This window comes from Megalobrama amblycephala, linkage group LG20 (genome assembly GCF_018812025.1).
Source record: "Megalobrama amblycephala isolate DHTTF-2021 linkage group LG20, ASM1881202v1, whole genome shotgun sequence".
Lineage (NCBI taxonomy): Eukaryota > Metazoa > Chordata > Actinopteri > Cypriniformes > Xenocyprididae > Megalobrama > Megalobrama amblycephala.
Genome location: NC_063063.1, coordinates 31,755,674 through 31,771,829, shown reverse-complemented (window position 1 = coordinate 31,771,829; position 16,156 = coordinate 31,755,674). Strand labels below are relative to the sequence as shown.

Here is a 16,156-nt window from a genome sequence, read left to right as displayed (position 1 = left end):
CGCCTCCTGCACTCATGGTACGGCAGCAAAGTTCCTTGATTATTACGCCGGAATGAGAATATAGTTCCTAGCCATATCGGCCTAGAAAATTGCAACTTTTCATTTTCAGTCGGTCTTAGTACACGATGTAACTACAGAAGAGTCAAGTTTTAAATAAGAAAAACATTTAAACTCTTTGGTCATTTTGAGCGAGATGCTAACGGTCTAATCAGATTCAATGAACTATGCTAAGCTATGCTAAAAGTGGTACCGCCAGACCCGGAGATCAGCTGAATGGATTCAAAAACGGTAAAACTCAACTGTTTAACTCTACGGGAGTTGGAAAATGAGCCTAATTTTAAAAAAAGTGGAGTGTTCCTTTAAAATTTTTAAAATGAGCGGTTCATTCATAAATCTGTAAGATCTTATAACACGAAACACAACAGAACGAGCGCAGCGCTGAAAAGGGGCGGGGCTACATACGCTCTATAGAACTTTCTTTGACATAAAAGTTTCTTTAAATGTCAAGATAAGAGTCAAGAACCCCATTGAACTTTTTTTTTTTTTTTTTTTTAAATCTTAGAGTGCTATATCAGCCAAGTTGTTTTGTCTGCCAATATTTTATACCAATAGTGGATTAACAATATCTAATTATAAATTAATTTACTGAAATGAATGTCAAACAGGCCCACAGTGCGTCTATAGACTTATAATGTAAACACTAATAGTGTTTTGGGATCACAACAGTTTGTTGTGCATTTAAATGCAACATACACGATCCCATTTAGAAGTATCTTTGCTTCCAGTGTAAATGGAAATAGTCATACTGTGGCATTTTAAGTTAAATTATAGCGCCATCTACTGTGCGTTTCTTAAAAGACAATCATTTTGAGATCAGACATTGAATGTGATTATACATGCCTTACACGTATGACCACGTTATTATCGTTATATTTGCATGCTGTATCGATCAAATTAATCTAAATGGCCAATGATTTTAATCAGAAATGGCAGCGTTATTCAGAGACACGTCATCATTCCTCGCCTGGTGAGACTGTTATCCACAGAAATAGAAATAAGATGGTGGAATGGCTGTTGGTCCGAGAGTATAAGATGGGAGGGATTTATTGGCCCAGACGCTTCCTTTAACTGTCCAGGTACAATTATTGTTATGATTATTAAAAATGACCTACAAACAGACATATATATAGACAATATAGAAAAAAAGAAAAGAGGGAGAGTGCTCCTAAAGGTCTAAATAGTAACAATAATAGCAATTCTCATATTTGATTATGTACCTTTAATTTAGTTTACCTTCGTCATTGTGCTTAATTGGGAATATTATGGAACTAATATTTCTGCAATGTCTTGAAATGGCAGAAATAGTAGTAGTTGTATATGTTTGTAGCCAAAGGTGCAAAAATGATCCAAACCACTGCTTGATAGATAGCATAGTCACGTGGTATCTGTTACTTTTCTCAGTGTTGATCGGGATGACCCAATCACAGCAGTGTGTGATTGATTACTCATTAAAATCATTTATTAGAGAAACTGCTTAAATCTTAAATCTCAACTAAGAATCGTTTGAATTATTCCATTAAAATAATAATACTTTTTTAAATGCACAAACAAAACCAAAAAACTCGTGAGATTTGAACGAGAATCGTGTTTTTTGGGCCAGCATGCGCCCCCTGGAGGAAGAACCACAACTTGGCGTATCGTAGGAAACAGTTATTATTATTAGCCGACAACATTTGCAGCTCAATGGTGCTGTCTCCGTGTGTTTCTCAAATCAGCTGCTGTTTCTAAGTAGTTCAGTGATGGAGGTAAACAAAGATGAAGCGGAGCGCTGCATCGAGATCGCGCTCGGAGCGCTGGAGAACGCGCAGCCGGAGAAAGCGCGCAGGTTCCTGGAGAAAGCGCAGCGGCTCTACGCGACGCCCAGAGCGCAGGGTGAGCGACTGAACCCGGGCTAATCCAGGCCCTGATCGCCCTCGCTTACTCTCATAAAGCACTGAACACTTAGGAAGCGCATTATTGGGTCGTATTTGTTGCTCATTGAATTGTGCATTGAGGGGGAATGAGCAGTTTTGTGTTTCATCCGCGCGTAATGCATCTGTGGAAATCTCTAAATGTCGTTCAGTCCGAATGTGCAGTTGTGGCTTAAACACAGAGATGTGATTGTTTGTTCGTGTTTTATTGTATATGTTATGGCAGTAGTGTTATATGATGATGATTATGATGATTATGATGATGATGATGCAACTCTTGCACAGGTCAGATTGAGATGTCATGTGAATCTGACTGAGCTCTTATTAGACAGTATATTAGGGAATAAATCTACTTTGCATTCGTCACCCCAAAACAAAAATCAAGAAATAGTCATTTATGTTGAAATAATGATATTATAAAGAAATAATAATGTTATTATTATTATTATTATTATTAAGGAACACTAAAAATTATGCATAATTAACTATTTTTCAGGAAATGTTACATTATTTTGGTGCATAATGAAGTTCTCATTACCTTTATTACTGTTAATACACTGTAAAACAGTGTTTTTTTGTGTTTGTTTAATTTGTTTAATTTATTTTTGTTCATAAAACATGAAAATGTTTATCATTTTTAAGCAGAAATATATAATTATATTAAATATAATATAATAAAATGAAATATTTAATTTTCTTAAATTTTTACTTAATATTTTTTATTAAGCAGATATATATATATATATATATATATATATAAAATGTAATATAATAAAATATATATTTTATTTTGTTCTTTTCTATTTATATAGAATAAAACACACATATAATATAATATAATGTAATAAAATAAAATGTATATTTGATTTTCTTTTTTATTATTATTTTATTTTCTTAATTTTCTTATTTTCTTTAAGCAGAAATATATATATATATATATATATATATATATATATATATATATATATATATATATATTAGAATAAAATTTAACCCTAAAATCAAAACAAAAATCAAGAAATAGGCATTTATATAGGAATAATTATATAAATAGTAATAATATTATTTTTAATATTAAGTAACACTAATAATTGTGTATAAATAACTATTTTCAGAAAATGTTAAATTATTTTGTTGCATTGTGCCATTTTTATAAAGATCTCATTACCGCAATACACTGTAATACAATGTTTTTTTGTTTGTTTGTTTAATTTATTTTTGTTCGTAAAACATTAGTTTTTTTTTGTAATTTTCTTTAAGCAGATATACATATATTTCTGCTTAAAGAAAGTTATATAAATATCATGTTTATAAATAATAAAATATAATATATTTGTTTTTTTTATATTTTTCTTAATATTTCCCTTTTTTAATTTTCTAATTTTCTTTAATCAAAAATGATCAAATATAATATAATATACTATATAATAAATATATATATATATATATATATATATATATATTGTTAGATAGATAGATATAGATATCTGCTTAAAGAAAATTATATATATATATATACTTTCTATTATGCACTATAGATGTATTATTTATTTTGTAAGTTATTCAGTTAATTTATTTAGTTAAATCTTTATTTATTTATTAATTTTTATATATTTTTCCACAGTTTTTCTTTGGTCTGTTGTCAGTTGTGTTGATTTGCGTGTTTTCCTCTTGATGGTCAGAGCTGCTGGAGTCTCTGGAGCGGAGCGGCGAGGCCTGGTCTCAGAACAGCGCCGCAGGAGCTCGTCAGCGCAGGTCTGGGGTCAGCAGTAACGGCGCCGCACCGCCGGACTCCAGTAAACCCTACACGCCGGAGCAGGCCGAGGCCGTCAGACGGTGAGTGAACCTCACAGCTTCTGTTTGATGGCAAAACATGTTTCACACGGTTGACTAAACAGCCTCCTGTCAGACAGTTCTTAGGAATCTACATTTGCAGTATTTTATTTTTTACCATATTTTCTCTGTTTACTCATAATGCTAGTCAAGGTTCCTTGAACCTAAAGCAGGAATTTATTTTTTCCCAAGATCACTTCAAACTTCTCTCTGCCCGTCACAATTCAGTTTTTTGCAAATGTGTCTAAATATATAAACCTCAACAGATATTATTCCATAAGATCCAAATCCAAATGCTATTATAGTATTTATTAATATTTTGAAATACCTTTTATTTTTTAAGATTTCAATTTTTAGTTTAGGATTCAGTCATTTTGTTAGTAATTTTAGTAGGTTTGAGTTAATTTGGTTAGTTTTTTTCTCTCTGTTTTCTATTTTTATTTCAGTTTTAATTGTAATAATTTTAGTATGATTAATAAGATCTAAATCTGTGTTATTTAATTATTATTTATATACTGTCATTGTATTTATTCATATTTTGAATCACCATTTATTATATTTTCAGTAATTTTAGTAAGTTTTTAGCTATTTTTAATGTTTATGTATTTTTTGTTATATTATATTTTTATTTTATTATATTAGTTTGTTCATATTTATATTTTTTATATTATAATCATATTTTAGTTTAAGTACTTCAGCTTAAACATTTAATTGAGTTGCTAAAGCAGTATATTTAACTTAAGTATAGTATTTATTAATGTTTTGAATTATATTATATTAATAAGATCCAAATCAATGTTATTTTAGTATTATTTATATATTGTCATAGTATTTATTCATGTTTTGAATTACCATTTATTGTTATATTTTCACTAAGTTTTTAGCAATTTTTTAAATGTTTTTGTATTTTTATCATATTTTTATTTGATTATATTAGTTTGTTCATATTTATATTTTTTATATTATAAATAATTATATTTTAATTTTAGTACTTCAGCTTAAAAATTTAATTGAGTTGCTAAAGCAGTATGTTTAACTTAAGTATTGTATTTATTAATGTTTTGAATTATCTTTTTATTTGTATTTTTTAAGATTTCAAATTTTAGTTTAGGATTTAGTAATTATATTAGTCATTTTAGTAAGTTTAAGTAAATTTCTTATGTGATTTTGTTCATTTTTATTAGTTTTTCTTCTATTTAGCTTTAATTTTTTATTTCAGTTTTAATTGTAATAATTTTAGTACTTTGACTTATATTATTAATAAGATCCAAATCTGTGTTATTTTTAATATTATTTATATACTGACATAGTATTTATTCATATTTTGAATTATCATTTATTATTATATTTTCAGTCATTTTAGTAAGTTTTAGCAATATTGTAATGCATTTATGTATTTTTTTATTATATTAAATTTTTATTTGATTATATTAGTTTATTATATATTACATTTTTATTTGATTTATATTTGTTTTTTATATTTATATTTTTATATTATATTATAGTAATTTTTGTACTTAAACTTGAACATTTAATTGAGTTGCCAAGGCAGTTTTTATTTTATTTCAATCTTTAATAGTTTTATTTAACAGTATCAGCCCTGATGCAGATTCAGTCCTCAAAGTTTGTTGTTTTTCGCAGAATAAAGCAGTGCAAGAACTACTACGAGACTCTCGGCGTTCAGAAAGACGCTTCTGAAGACGAGCTGAAGAAAGCTTACAGAAAACTGGCATTAAAGTTTCACCCTGATAAGAATCACGCCCCGGGGGCCACGGAGGCATTTAAAGGTACGGCAGATGGCTGTCACACGCTTGCTTTGGCTACAGTAATATCAGCATATGTCATGTTATGCCATTTTACAAAGTCTGGTCGGCTGGAGCAGTGTGTTGTGATTGGTGTTTGGGAAATGTCCCGCCCCTTACCATAACCGCCAGTTTCAACACACTGCTAACTAACTCAACCAGGCCCCGCCCCTTTATTCTGTGCATTAATTATTTAAATGAGGAATATTGTGAGGTTTGTGTGTTGTGTAGCCATAGGAAACGCGTATGCAGTTCTGTCGAATGTGGAAAAGCGGCGGCAGTACGATCAGTTCGGAGAGGAGCGGAGCAGCAGCGGCAGATCCAGCCACAACAACACACAGTTTGAGGCCGATATCTCTCCTGAAGATCTCTTCAACATGTTCTTCGGAGGAGGTTTCCCTTCTAGTGAGTGTGTGAGAGTGTGTGTGTGAGTGTGAGGCTGAAGGTTATCTTGGGTAATGAGAAGCAGAAGCGGTCAGGGTCCAGAATTAACTTTTTGACCCGTCTAACTGTTGAAGTGAGAAAATTTACATTTTGCTACTTCAAAATTTTTTTTATTTTTATTAAATGACATTTTTATCATTTTATTCAAATGCATTTTAAAATATTTCATATATTTATCCTCTGATTTTGGGATGAAAACAGACAGTCAGTGCTGATTATCAGATCACACACACACACACACACTCCTACGGCTCTAAATAAAGACGTGTTTCTTTCAGGTAATGTTCACATGTACAGTAACGGACGGATGCGCTTTAATCAGAATCATGGCGAGAGAGGAGAACACCGAGGGGTGAGACATGTCTATTCATTTATTATATATATATATATACAGTGCTAAAGATGTATTTTCTTTATGATCACTAATACAATTCATGGAAAGATGGCAAAACTAAAATGTATTAAATGTATACATAATAAAACTGAGAAATATATGTCATTAATAGCCATTAAATAAGTAAATTGGTCAATTTTGTACAGTAGGCAGTTCCAGTGAGAACAGCATGTGATTTCTGATAAACAGTCACACTTTTCATAGCTTTTGCTGGCTCTGAGACACTCGCTTGATATTTATCCTGCTCTTTTATAGCAAAAAAAAATCCCTCATCCCTAAATGAAAGCTTAAAATGAAGGCCTGATTATTGTCACAAGTTCATTATTTTTGAATTTTCTGTGTTACTTTTGCTATATTTTCACACTTAAAACAATGATTTGGTCATCCTCTTGTCCTCCTCTGTGCTGAGAAATAAGATTGTTGTCAGCATTAAGTGTGAGAATGATTCAGTGGGTTATATAACACTTTTAATTGTCAAGAAATGACTTCTCTTTAAATGTTTTGGTTCAACATGCTTACCTGTTGATCAAACATTGCCTTAAACTTACACCAGAACATTTTTAATTTTGTTTTATTTAGTAACTTTTAGGAGGGTGCACTCATTTTTGCTTCACAACATTTTATCACTTTGAAAATCTTTATCTCTAAAGAACCTTAACATGTCTTTGAGTAATTGCTGACTTGCACTCATGTGTACTCATTTATGCTGTGCTCTGTATATAATTAAATACTATATTGTATATATTAATATATATTAACTATATTAATATTTTTTCTTTGGAGTTCACTCTAAAAAATATCAGTACTTATATTTTCCTATTAGACAAGAATTAGAAAATATATATACATTATACATACATTTTATAATATTAATATTACTTGCATATTGTGAAATATTATTGCAATTTAAAATGATGGTTTTCTATTTTAATATATTTTAAAATATAATTTATTCCAGTGATCAAAGCTGAATTTTCAGCATCATTACTCCAGTCTTCAGTGTCACATGATCCTTCAGAAATCATTCTGATATGATGATTTATTATCAATGTTGGAAACAGCTTAATATGTGATGCTTTTTCAGGATTCTTACATAAAAATATCAGCATTTATTTAAAACAGAAATCTTTTGTAACAATATACACTACCGTTCAAAAGTTTGGGGTCATTTTTTTTTTTTTTGAACGAAATTAATATTTTTATTCATCACGGATGTGTTAAAATGATAGAAAAGATTTCCATTTTGAATAAATTCTGTTCTTTTTAACTTTTTATTAATCAATGAATCCTGAATAAAGTATCACAGATTATAAAATAATATTAAGCAGCACAACTGTTTCCAACATTGATAATAAATCATCATATCAGAATGATTTCTGAAGGATCATGTGACGCTGAAGACTGGAGTAATGATGCTGAAAATTCAGCTTTGATCACAGAAATAAATTATATTTTAAAGTATATTAAAATAGAAAACCATCATTTTAAATTGTAATAATATTTCACAATATTATTGTTTTTTTCTGTATTTATTATGAAATAACTTTGTTCAAAAACATTAAAAATAGTAATGTTTCCAAACTTTTGACTGGTAGAGTGTGTATATAATATATAATAATTTCTATTTTTTTTTTCAACACAGATTGTAATTATAATTAATATAAACAATAAAAATAACTAGTTTTCATTTGCAGAATTGTCTTTAATTATAACCAGTGACTGAAGTTTCATGCTGTGAAGCACAGATGTGTTTTGTGAATGAAACAGCAGAGGGCAGCGATGAGACGTAGATCAGACTGTACTGGAGAAATGAGTTCTGATGACTGATTAATGTGTGTGTGTGTGTGTTTAGGGAGGTCTTGCTCTCCTCATGCAGCTGATGCCCATCCTCATCCTCGTCATCGTATCAGCGCTCAGTCAGATGATGGTGACCAACCCTCCCTACAGCCTCAGCTTCAGACCGTGAGTCTCTCTTTATCTGTATCTCTCGCTGTCACTCTCTTTTTATCTACTTTCACACTTTAAACAGCACCGTTGCGCTTTTGTGTAACTCTCCAGTCGTCACATTTGCTCATCCAGATTTCTCAAGCACTCGTGTCATCAGAATCAATAGAGTTGCATGAATTTCTGCAGATCTAAACTTCATTCTCATTACTGAACCAAGACAAGCTTGTTAATTCGAAATGATTTACATTTTAAAAAGATGAATAAATGATTCATTAAATAAAATAAAAAATACTAAAGATGTGATCTTAATGCCCTTGCAGACACTTTAATTCTGCTAATTAGATGAATTTTTTTATTATTTTTTTATTTTATGTTTTTATTTTTTATAATATTTTTATTTATGAGATCTTAAACACAAATAAATAAAGTTAAGAAAAAACATTTTTTATTTATTTTTAAACATTCTCTTTATTACATTTTCCAACTTGGGACAAAAAATTCCAACAAAGTACTTTTTTTTTTTTTTTACAAACTTTTATGTTAATGCAATTAATCATGATTAATCGATTTGACAGCACTAATATATAATATATAATATTTAATTAATAAAATGTAAACATTAAATTAATGAATACGTTTATATATATATATATATATATATATATAATAAAATTAAAACATTAATTGATTAAAACATTTAACATATATATATATATATATATATATATATATATATATATAGAATATTTAATTAATAAAATTAAAACATTAATTAAACATTTAATATATATATAATGTTTAATTAATAAAATTAAAACATTAATTGAATAAATTAAAACATTTAATTTATATATGTGTGTGTGTGTGTATAATAAACTAATAAAATTAAAACATTAAATAAATTAATTAAAACATTTAAATAATAAAATATATATATATATATATATATATGTGTGTGTGTGTGATATTTATGGTATGAAAACATATGGCATTAAATGAATAAGAAATTAATCTGGTTGTGCACTATTTGTAGGTCACTAATGAAATATGCAAATGAGTGACACTGACGTAAACTCTTGATCATGATTATAATGTTCCCGAGAACATCTTGTGCTTGAAGGAAATCTGACCTTCTGTCACATTATCAGTGAACATGTTCTCGCATTTGATGAGTGACCTAGAAGTAGCGCACAAACGCTGCGTTTTTCATGTCACAACTTTGATCTGAAGCGCCACAATATTCATACGATCATCTGATGCATCAGTCGTAGTGTGGGTCGCATTGATCGCTCTGATGCTCCGTCCTGCACGTGTTGCTCCTGTGCCGAGACCATGCCGGTCCACACGGGGTCCAATCAATAGCAGGTCTTCTGCTGTGATGAGCCGGTTCCGGCCGGTCGGGTCAGAGGTCGAGTTCTGGACCCTGATCATTCTGTCCTGAGGAACTCCCAAAGGTTTTTCTTCAGTTAGTGATGCTGCCAAATGAATGATTTACCAAAACTGAAATTAAAGTTTAGCTGAAAACGAGTGCATCTTAGAAACACTGAAGCTGTACAGCAGATGCATTCTGTCAATCATGTGAGATCTCGTCTGATTGGCTGAGAAGGTCTGGAGAGGTTGTGAACTCTGTGTGGACTCTTAATGATTCTCATGGAGTGGAATCATCTGAAGTCTGAGTGGACAGTTGCACATCTGCTGCTTCACACTGCATGTGCATGAAGCCTGTGACCTCTGACCCTGACCTGAAAGGCTTTATATAACACTGTACCGTACTGCTGTTTACTGAGCATTAACTAATGTTAAAACTAAAAGCGTAAAAAATGACATTACTTCAAATAAAATAAACATTAACTTCAAATAAAATATATAAAAAACTTGAAATACTAAAATAACTCAAACTTAACAAAAACTACATTTTAAATAATAAAAAATAACAATAAAAAAAATAAAAATGTTAATCATGCACAAAGTACTAAATCGTTAACTAAAATTAAAATAAAAACATACAAATTTGTTTAAAATATTAACAATTAAAAAATGTTAACTAATAAAAATGACTATTGCACAAAAAAATACTAAATTGTTAACTAAAATAAAACAAAATGCAAAAATAATTAACAATTAAAAAATATTAACTAATAAAAATGACAAAAGCACACAAAAAATTACTTAAGCGTTAACTAAAATTAAAATAAAAACAAAATGTAAAAATAAAATAAATGTAAAATATTAACAATTAACTGAAAATTACTAAATTGTTAACTAAAGTTAAAATAAAAGAGAGAATATAAAAATAAAATTAATTCAAAATATTAACAATTAAAAATATTAACTAGTAAAAATGACAAAATCACACAAAATTAGTAAACCAATTAAGTAAAATTAAAATAAAAACTGAGAATATAAAAATAAAATTAATTCAAAATATGAACTAATAAAAATGACAAAAGCACACAAAAAATTACTTGATCGTTAACTAAAATTAAAATAAAACAAAATGTAAAAATAAAATAAATGTAAAATATTAACAATTAAAAAATATCAACTGACAAAAATGACAAAATCACACAAACATTACTAAATTTAAAATAAAGTTAAAATAAATCAGAAAATATAGCAAATAAAATTAATTCAAAATATTAACAATTAAAAATATTAACTAGTAAAAATGACAAAATCACACAAAAATTACTAAATCGTTAACTAAAGTTAATAAATCAGAAAATATGGCAAATAAAATTAATTCAAAATATTAACAATTAAAAATATTAACTAGTAAAAATGACAATCACACAAAAATTACTTAATCGTTAACTAAAATTAAAATAAAAACAGAGAATATAAAAATAAAATTAATTCAAAATATTAACTAATAAAAATGACAAAAGCACAAAAAATAAGCACAAGCACAAAATGTAAAAAATGTCAAATATTAACAATTAAAAAATATCAACTGACAAAAATGACAAAATCACACAAATATTACTAAATCGTTAACTAAAGTTAAAATAAATCAGAAAATATAAAAATAAAATTAATTCAAAATATTCACAATTTAAAAAGCACACAAAAAATTACTTAATCATTAACTAAAATTAAAATAAAGACAAAATTAAATTAAAATAAATGTAAAATATTAACAATTAAAAAATATCAACGGACAAAAATGACAAAATCACACAACAATTACTAAATCGATAAATATGAAGTTAAAATAAATCAGAAAATATAAAAATAAAATTAATTCAATTCAATCAAAGTTTTTTCCCTCTCTGTGTGTTTTATTCTGTTTTTATGTCTTCTCTGAAGTATCCCATAATTAACCGTCACGTGTCCATCTCACACAGGTCGGCGGGTCACACACACAAGCGCGTGACGGAGAATCTGGGCGTGACGTATTACGTGAACGAGCGTTTCTCTCAGGACTTCAGCGGCGTGAGACTGAAGCAGGTGGAGGGCAGCGTGGAGGACGACTACGTCTCCAACCTCAGGAACAACTGCTGGAAAGAGAAACAACAGAGTACGTGTCACACACACACACACACACACACACACAATCAGATCTACATTATCTGTTCATAAAGTGAATCATGCAGGTTATTATAAGGTGGTTCATTCCAGTATAAAGCAACATCTGGCGAGTCACATGATTCACGAAAGCTGGTCAGAACCGGCTCATGTGTGATGTCATTCCTCTTCTCACATTAGATGAATCAGCTTCTCTCCGGTCTGAACTTTCACACCCATAATGCCACAGTGTGAGTCAGTGTTTCATCATCTGATGTGGCGTGTGTTTCAGAGGAAGGGCTGCTGTACCGTGCGCGGTATTTCGGGGACAGCGCTCTGTACCAGCGGGCGCAGCAGATGGGAACCCCGAGCTGCTCTCGGCTGTCCGAGGTTCAGGCGTCTTTACACGGATAGATGAAGCCGTCACTGCACTGCCTGGTGAGGGCGCTCTCGTCTCTCCACCTGATAACACACAGATTCATTTAAAGCTGAAGTGGGTCATGTTCAGAGTCTAACTGGTCATGTGACATGTTGAAGGGTGAAAGATGATCATTATGAATGTCAGTTTGAGCGTCCCGACACAAAACTGATTTATCAAACAAGTGGAGGACTGAATTATCTTTACAGTAGAGCACAAACATACGAACAATACGTAAAAATCCCATTTATATTCTCCATAGAGAAAATTATTGATTCCCGTGAAGCTCTATCTATCTGTCTGTCTATCTGTCTATCTATCTATCTATCTGTCTATCTATCTGTCTATCTGTCTATCTATCTGTCTATCTATCTGTCTGTCTGTCTGTCTATCTATCTATCTATCTATCTGTCTGTCTGTCTGTCTATCTATCTGTCTATCTGTCTATCTGTCTATCTATCTGTCTATCTGTCTATCTATCTGTCTATCTATCTATCTGTCTATCTATCGTTGAATTATTGTGTATACATAAATAAATATATACACGGTACAATAATTCAACTATATATATATATATATATATATATATATAAAATAAAATAAAAAAATATATATACACACACAGGTTATATTGTAAAAATTATATGTTTTTATATATAATAATAATAATAATATATAATAATATAATATATATAATATTCATAAAATTTCATTTATTTTTATACAGTATACTGCTAATTATCATGTGTGTGTGTATATATATATATATATATATATATATATATATATATATATAATGTTTATTTATTTTTAACAATATATTTTTCATTATTCATGAATATACATGTATATATGTATATATAAAACTAAATTATATTAATTTATTAAAAATTATAAGAAATTAGAAATTATATATTAATTTCATTTATTTTAAACAAATATTGCTACATATATATATATATACATACATACAGATTATATTGTATAATAAATATGTTTATGTATATTTTATTTATTTTTGTACAATATATTACTCATTTTCATTAATATGAATATACGTATATGTATAGAAAGAAAAAAAAATATTAATTTCATTTATTTTGAACAAATATTGCTATATATATACAGATTATATTGTATAAATTATATATTTAATTTATTTTTATGCAATACTAAATATGAAATAATATGCATGTATCTTGTATAGAAACTATATATATATTAAATTATATATATATATATATAATTTAATTTATTTACTTTTATACAATATACTGCTAATTTTTCATGTGTATATATGAGTATTATTTATATATATAAACAATATATTGCTTATTATTCATGAATATGAATATACATGTATGTAAACTCTCTTTTGATTTTTTTTTTTTATACATATAATCATTGACTATACATTTTATTTTGTTTTTTCATCTTGAACTTTTGTGTTTTTGTCCAGTAAGCATTATTTTCCGAGAGGTTTGTCTTGTTTTTCATCTGAGAGTTGGTTGGTTTGGTTTAAGGTTTCAAACTTTGTGAAATCCCTATGGAGAGGGAATGAATGGGAAAAATGCTTCCCGAAGCACTGCTGGTAAAGCGTTACTGTTGTTCTCCGGTGAAATCACACACTTCAGCTTTAAACAGATAGATCACTTGTTAAACATCCTACTCGCTATTTCGTGTTGTGAAATGTTGCGTTTTCATCACAAATCATTAATTTAACAATAAATGGTTTATTTTTTGTCAAATAACTATTAATATATCAATATTTTCTGCACAGGTTCCAAAAAAAAAACAATCTCTCCAGTCTGGAATATGGAAGAATGCCATACGGATTGTAAATACACTTGTTGGAACGACCGATGAACTTGACTAGGAAAGAGTTACTGAGGGCTGAAAGTGTGTGTGTGTGTGTGTGTGTGTGTGTGTGTGTGTGTGTGTGTGTGTGTGTGTGAAATCAGAGCTGGTGTTTTTGGCTCCTGTGGATGACAGACGTTTCCCTGCAGTCTGAATAAAGTTAATGTCACTAGATTCAGCCCCTTTTCCAGGTCAGAAATCAACAATCTGCTTTTGCATTATGAATCAGACTGGAGGTCCGATGACATCTGCATATATTTATTTGAGTTTGTTTAGATCAAGATCATGTCTTTTTAATGGTTTATATTTGTATGTTTGAGATTTATCTATGCAGGGATATTATCGAGTACGACTTTAACGACAGCTGTCCTGCGTCTTTCTCTGACCGCTGCTGTGCACAGGTGATATTTATTGAAGGATCGAATAGGAATATTTATTTCATACGAAGGTTTATTTTCTACATGACTTAGTGGAAAGATTTCATTGCTGACAGAGACTACGCTGCAGTTATTTCACTCTGAATACAAATAAAGATTGTATGTGCCACTGTCCTCTGTGTGGGTGTGTGAGTTTTGCAGCGAAGCGTGTTTCAGACGCAGGATGTCAGCTGATGGCACAGTCGCTGCTGCTGAATCATGTGTTTCAGCACGTTCAGTCACCCGTCTGAAAAAAAGGAAAACTGCGTGTGGAACGTGGACAAGAACAGCTGAGAGAGACATGAACTCTTCACTTAAAGGGTTCGAATTGCGAGATATGCGTGACGTAGGCGGAAGTAAATTATCAAGAAATTTGAGTAAATTATCAGGAAATTAGAGTAAGTTATCAGGAAATTTGAATTCTGAAGTGAGAAAGAGAAAAAAAGAGAAAATTTCTCACTGCTTTTGACTGAATCACGTTTGTAACTTTAATAAGAATAAATGTATATTTATTTTACACAGTAAAGACTGCAGTGTTTAAACATTTGATTATTTCTAGGGCTTTTCAGGAAGGTCTATTTCATTTGTCTTTGTTCGACTGTAGTTCGTTTTCTTTGCTCTTTGAATTTTGAAATTTGAAGTGCTATCAAAAAATTTTGATATTACAAAAACCTTATTTAAAATAAAATAGCTATATCGTGATATATATTGATATGGTGAAATAAAATGTATCATATCGTGATATAAAATTTTGGTCATATCGCCCACCCCTATAGGTAACCCTTCGTTTGAAGCTTTTGTGCATAATTCATTATCATAACGCAAACTGTAATAAATGAAATATTTCAATTCTGACTCTATATCAAAATTCTGACTTTATAACTCGTAATTCTGACTTTATAACTCATAATTCTGACTTTATATCAAAATTCTGACTTTATAACTCGCAATTCTGACTTTATATCAAAATTCTGACTTTATAACTCACAATTCTGACTTTATATCAAAATTCTGACTTTATATCAAAATTCTGACTTTATAACTCGTAATTCTGACTTTATAACTCGTAATTCTGACTTTATAACTCATAATTCTGACTTTATAACTCGTAATTCTGACTTTATATCAAAATTCTGACTTTACATCTCGCAATTCTGACTTTATAACCCGTAATTCTGACTTTATAACTCGTAATTCTGACTTTATAACCTGTAATTCTGACTTTATAACTCGAATTCTGACTTTACAACTCGTAATTCTGACTTTATATCAAAATTCTGACTTTACATCTCGTAATTCTGACTTTATAACCCGTAATTCTGACTTTATAACTCGTAATTCTGACTTTATAACCCGTAATTCTGACTTTATAACTCGAATTCTGACTTTATAACTCGTAATTCTGACTTTATATTGTAATTCTGACTTTATATCTCGTAATTCTGACTTTATATTGTAATTCTGACTTTATAACTCGAAATCTGACTTTACAACTCGTAATTCTGACTTTATATCTCGTAATTCTGACTTTATATCACAAAATTCTGACTTTATAACTCACAATTGCA

The 16,156-nt window shown here is 29.5% G+C and overlaps 1 protein-coding gene across 2 annotated transcripts; it reads left to right on the top strand.

Moving 5' to 3' along the window:
- Positions 1-955: 955 nt before the first annotated feature.
- dnajb12b (DnaJ heat shock protein family (Hsp40) member B12b) lies at positions 956-14,723 on the top strand. Of its 2 annotated transcripts, none has more exons than XM_048171074.1 (9): positions 956-1,136; positions 3,653-3,806; positions 5,445-5,590; positions 5,837-6,010; positions 6,328-6,401; positions 8,296-8,405; positions 11,738-11,910; positions 12,190-12,335; positions 14,096-14,723. In XM_048171074.1, the coding sequence occupies exons 1-8, from the start codon at positions 971-973 to the stop codon at positions 12,309-12,311; spliced, it is 1,119 nt and encodes a 372-aa protein (XP_048027031.1). In that variant the 5' UTR covers positions 956-970; the 3' UTR covers positions 12,312-12,335; positions 14,096-14,723. The 2 variants fall into 2 exon arrangements, with proteins under 2 accessions (XP_048027031.1, XP_048027032.1); XM_048171075.1 differs by lacking the exon at positions 956-1,136 and adding an exon at positions 1,689-1,932.
- Positions 14,724-16,156: the final 1,433 nt, after the last annotated feature.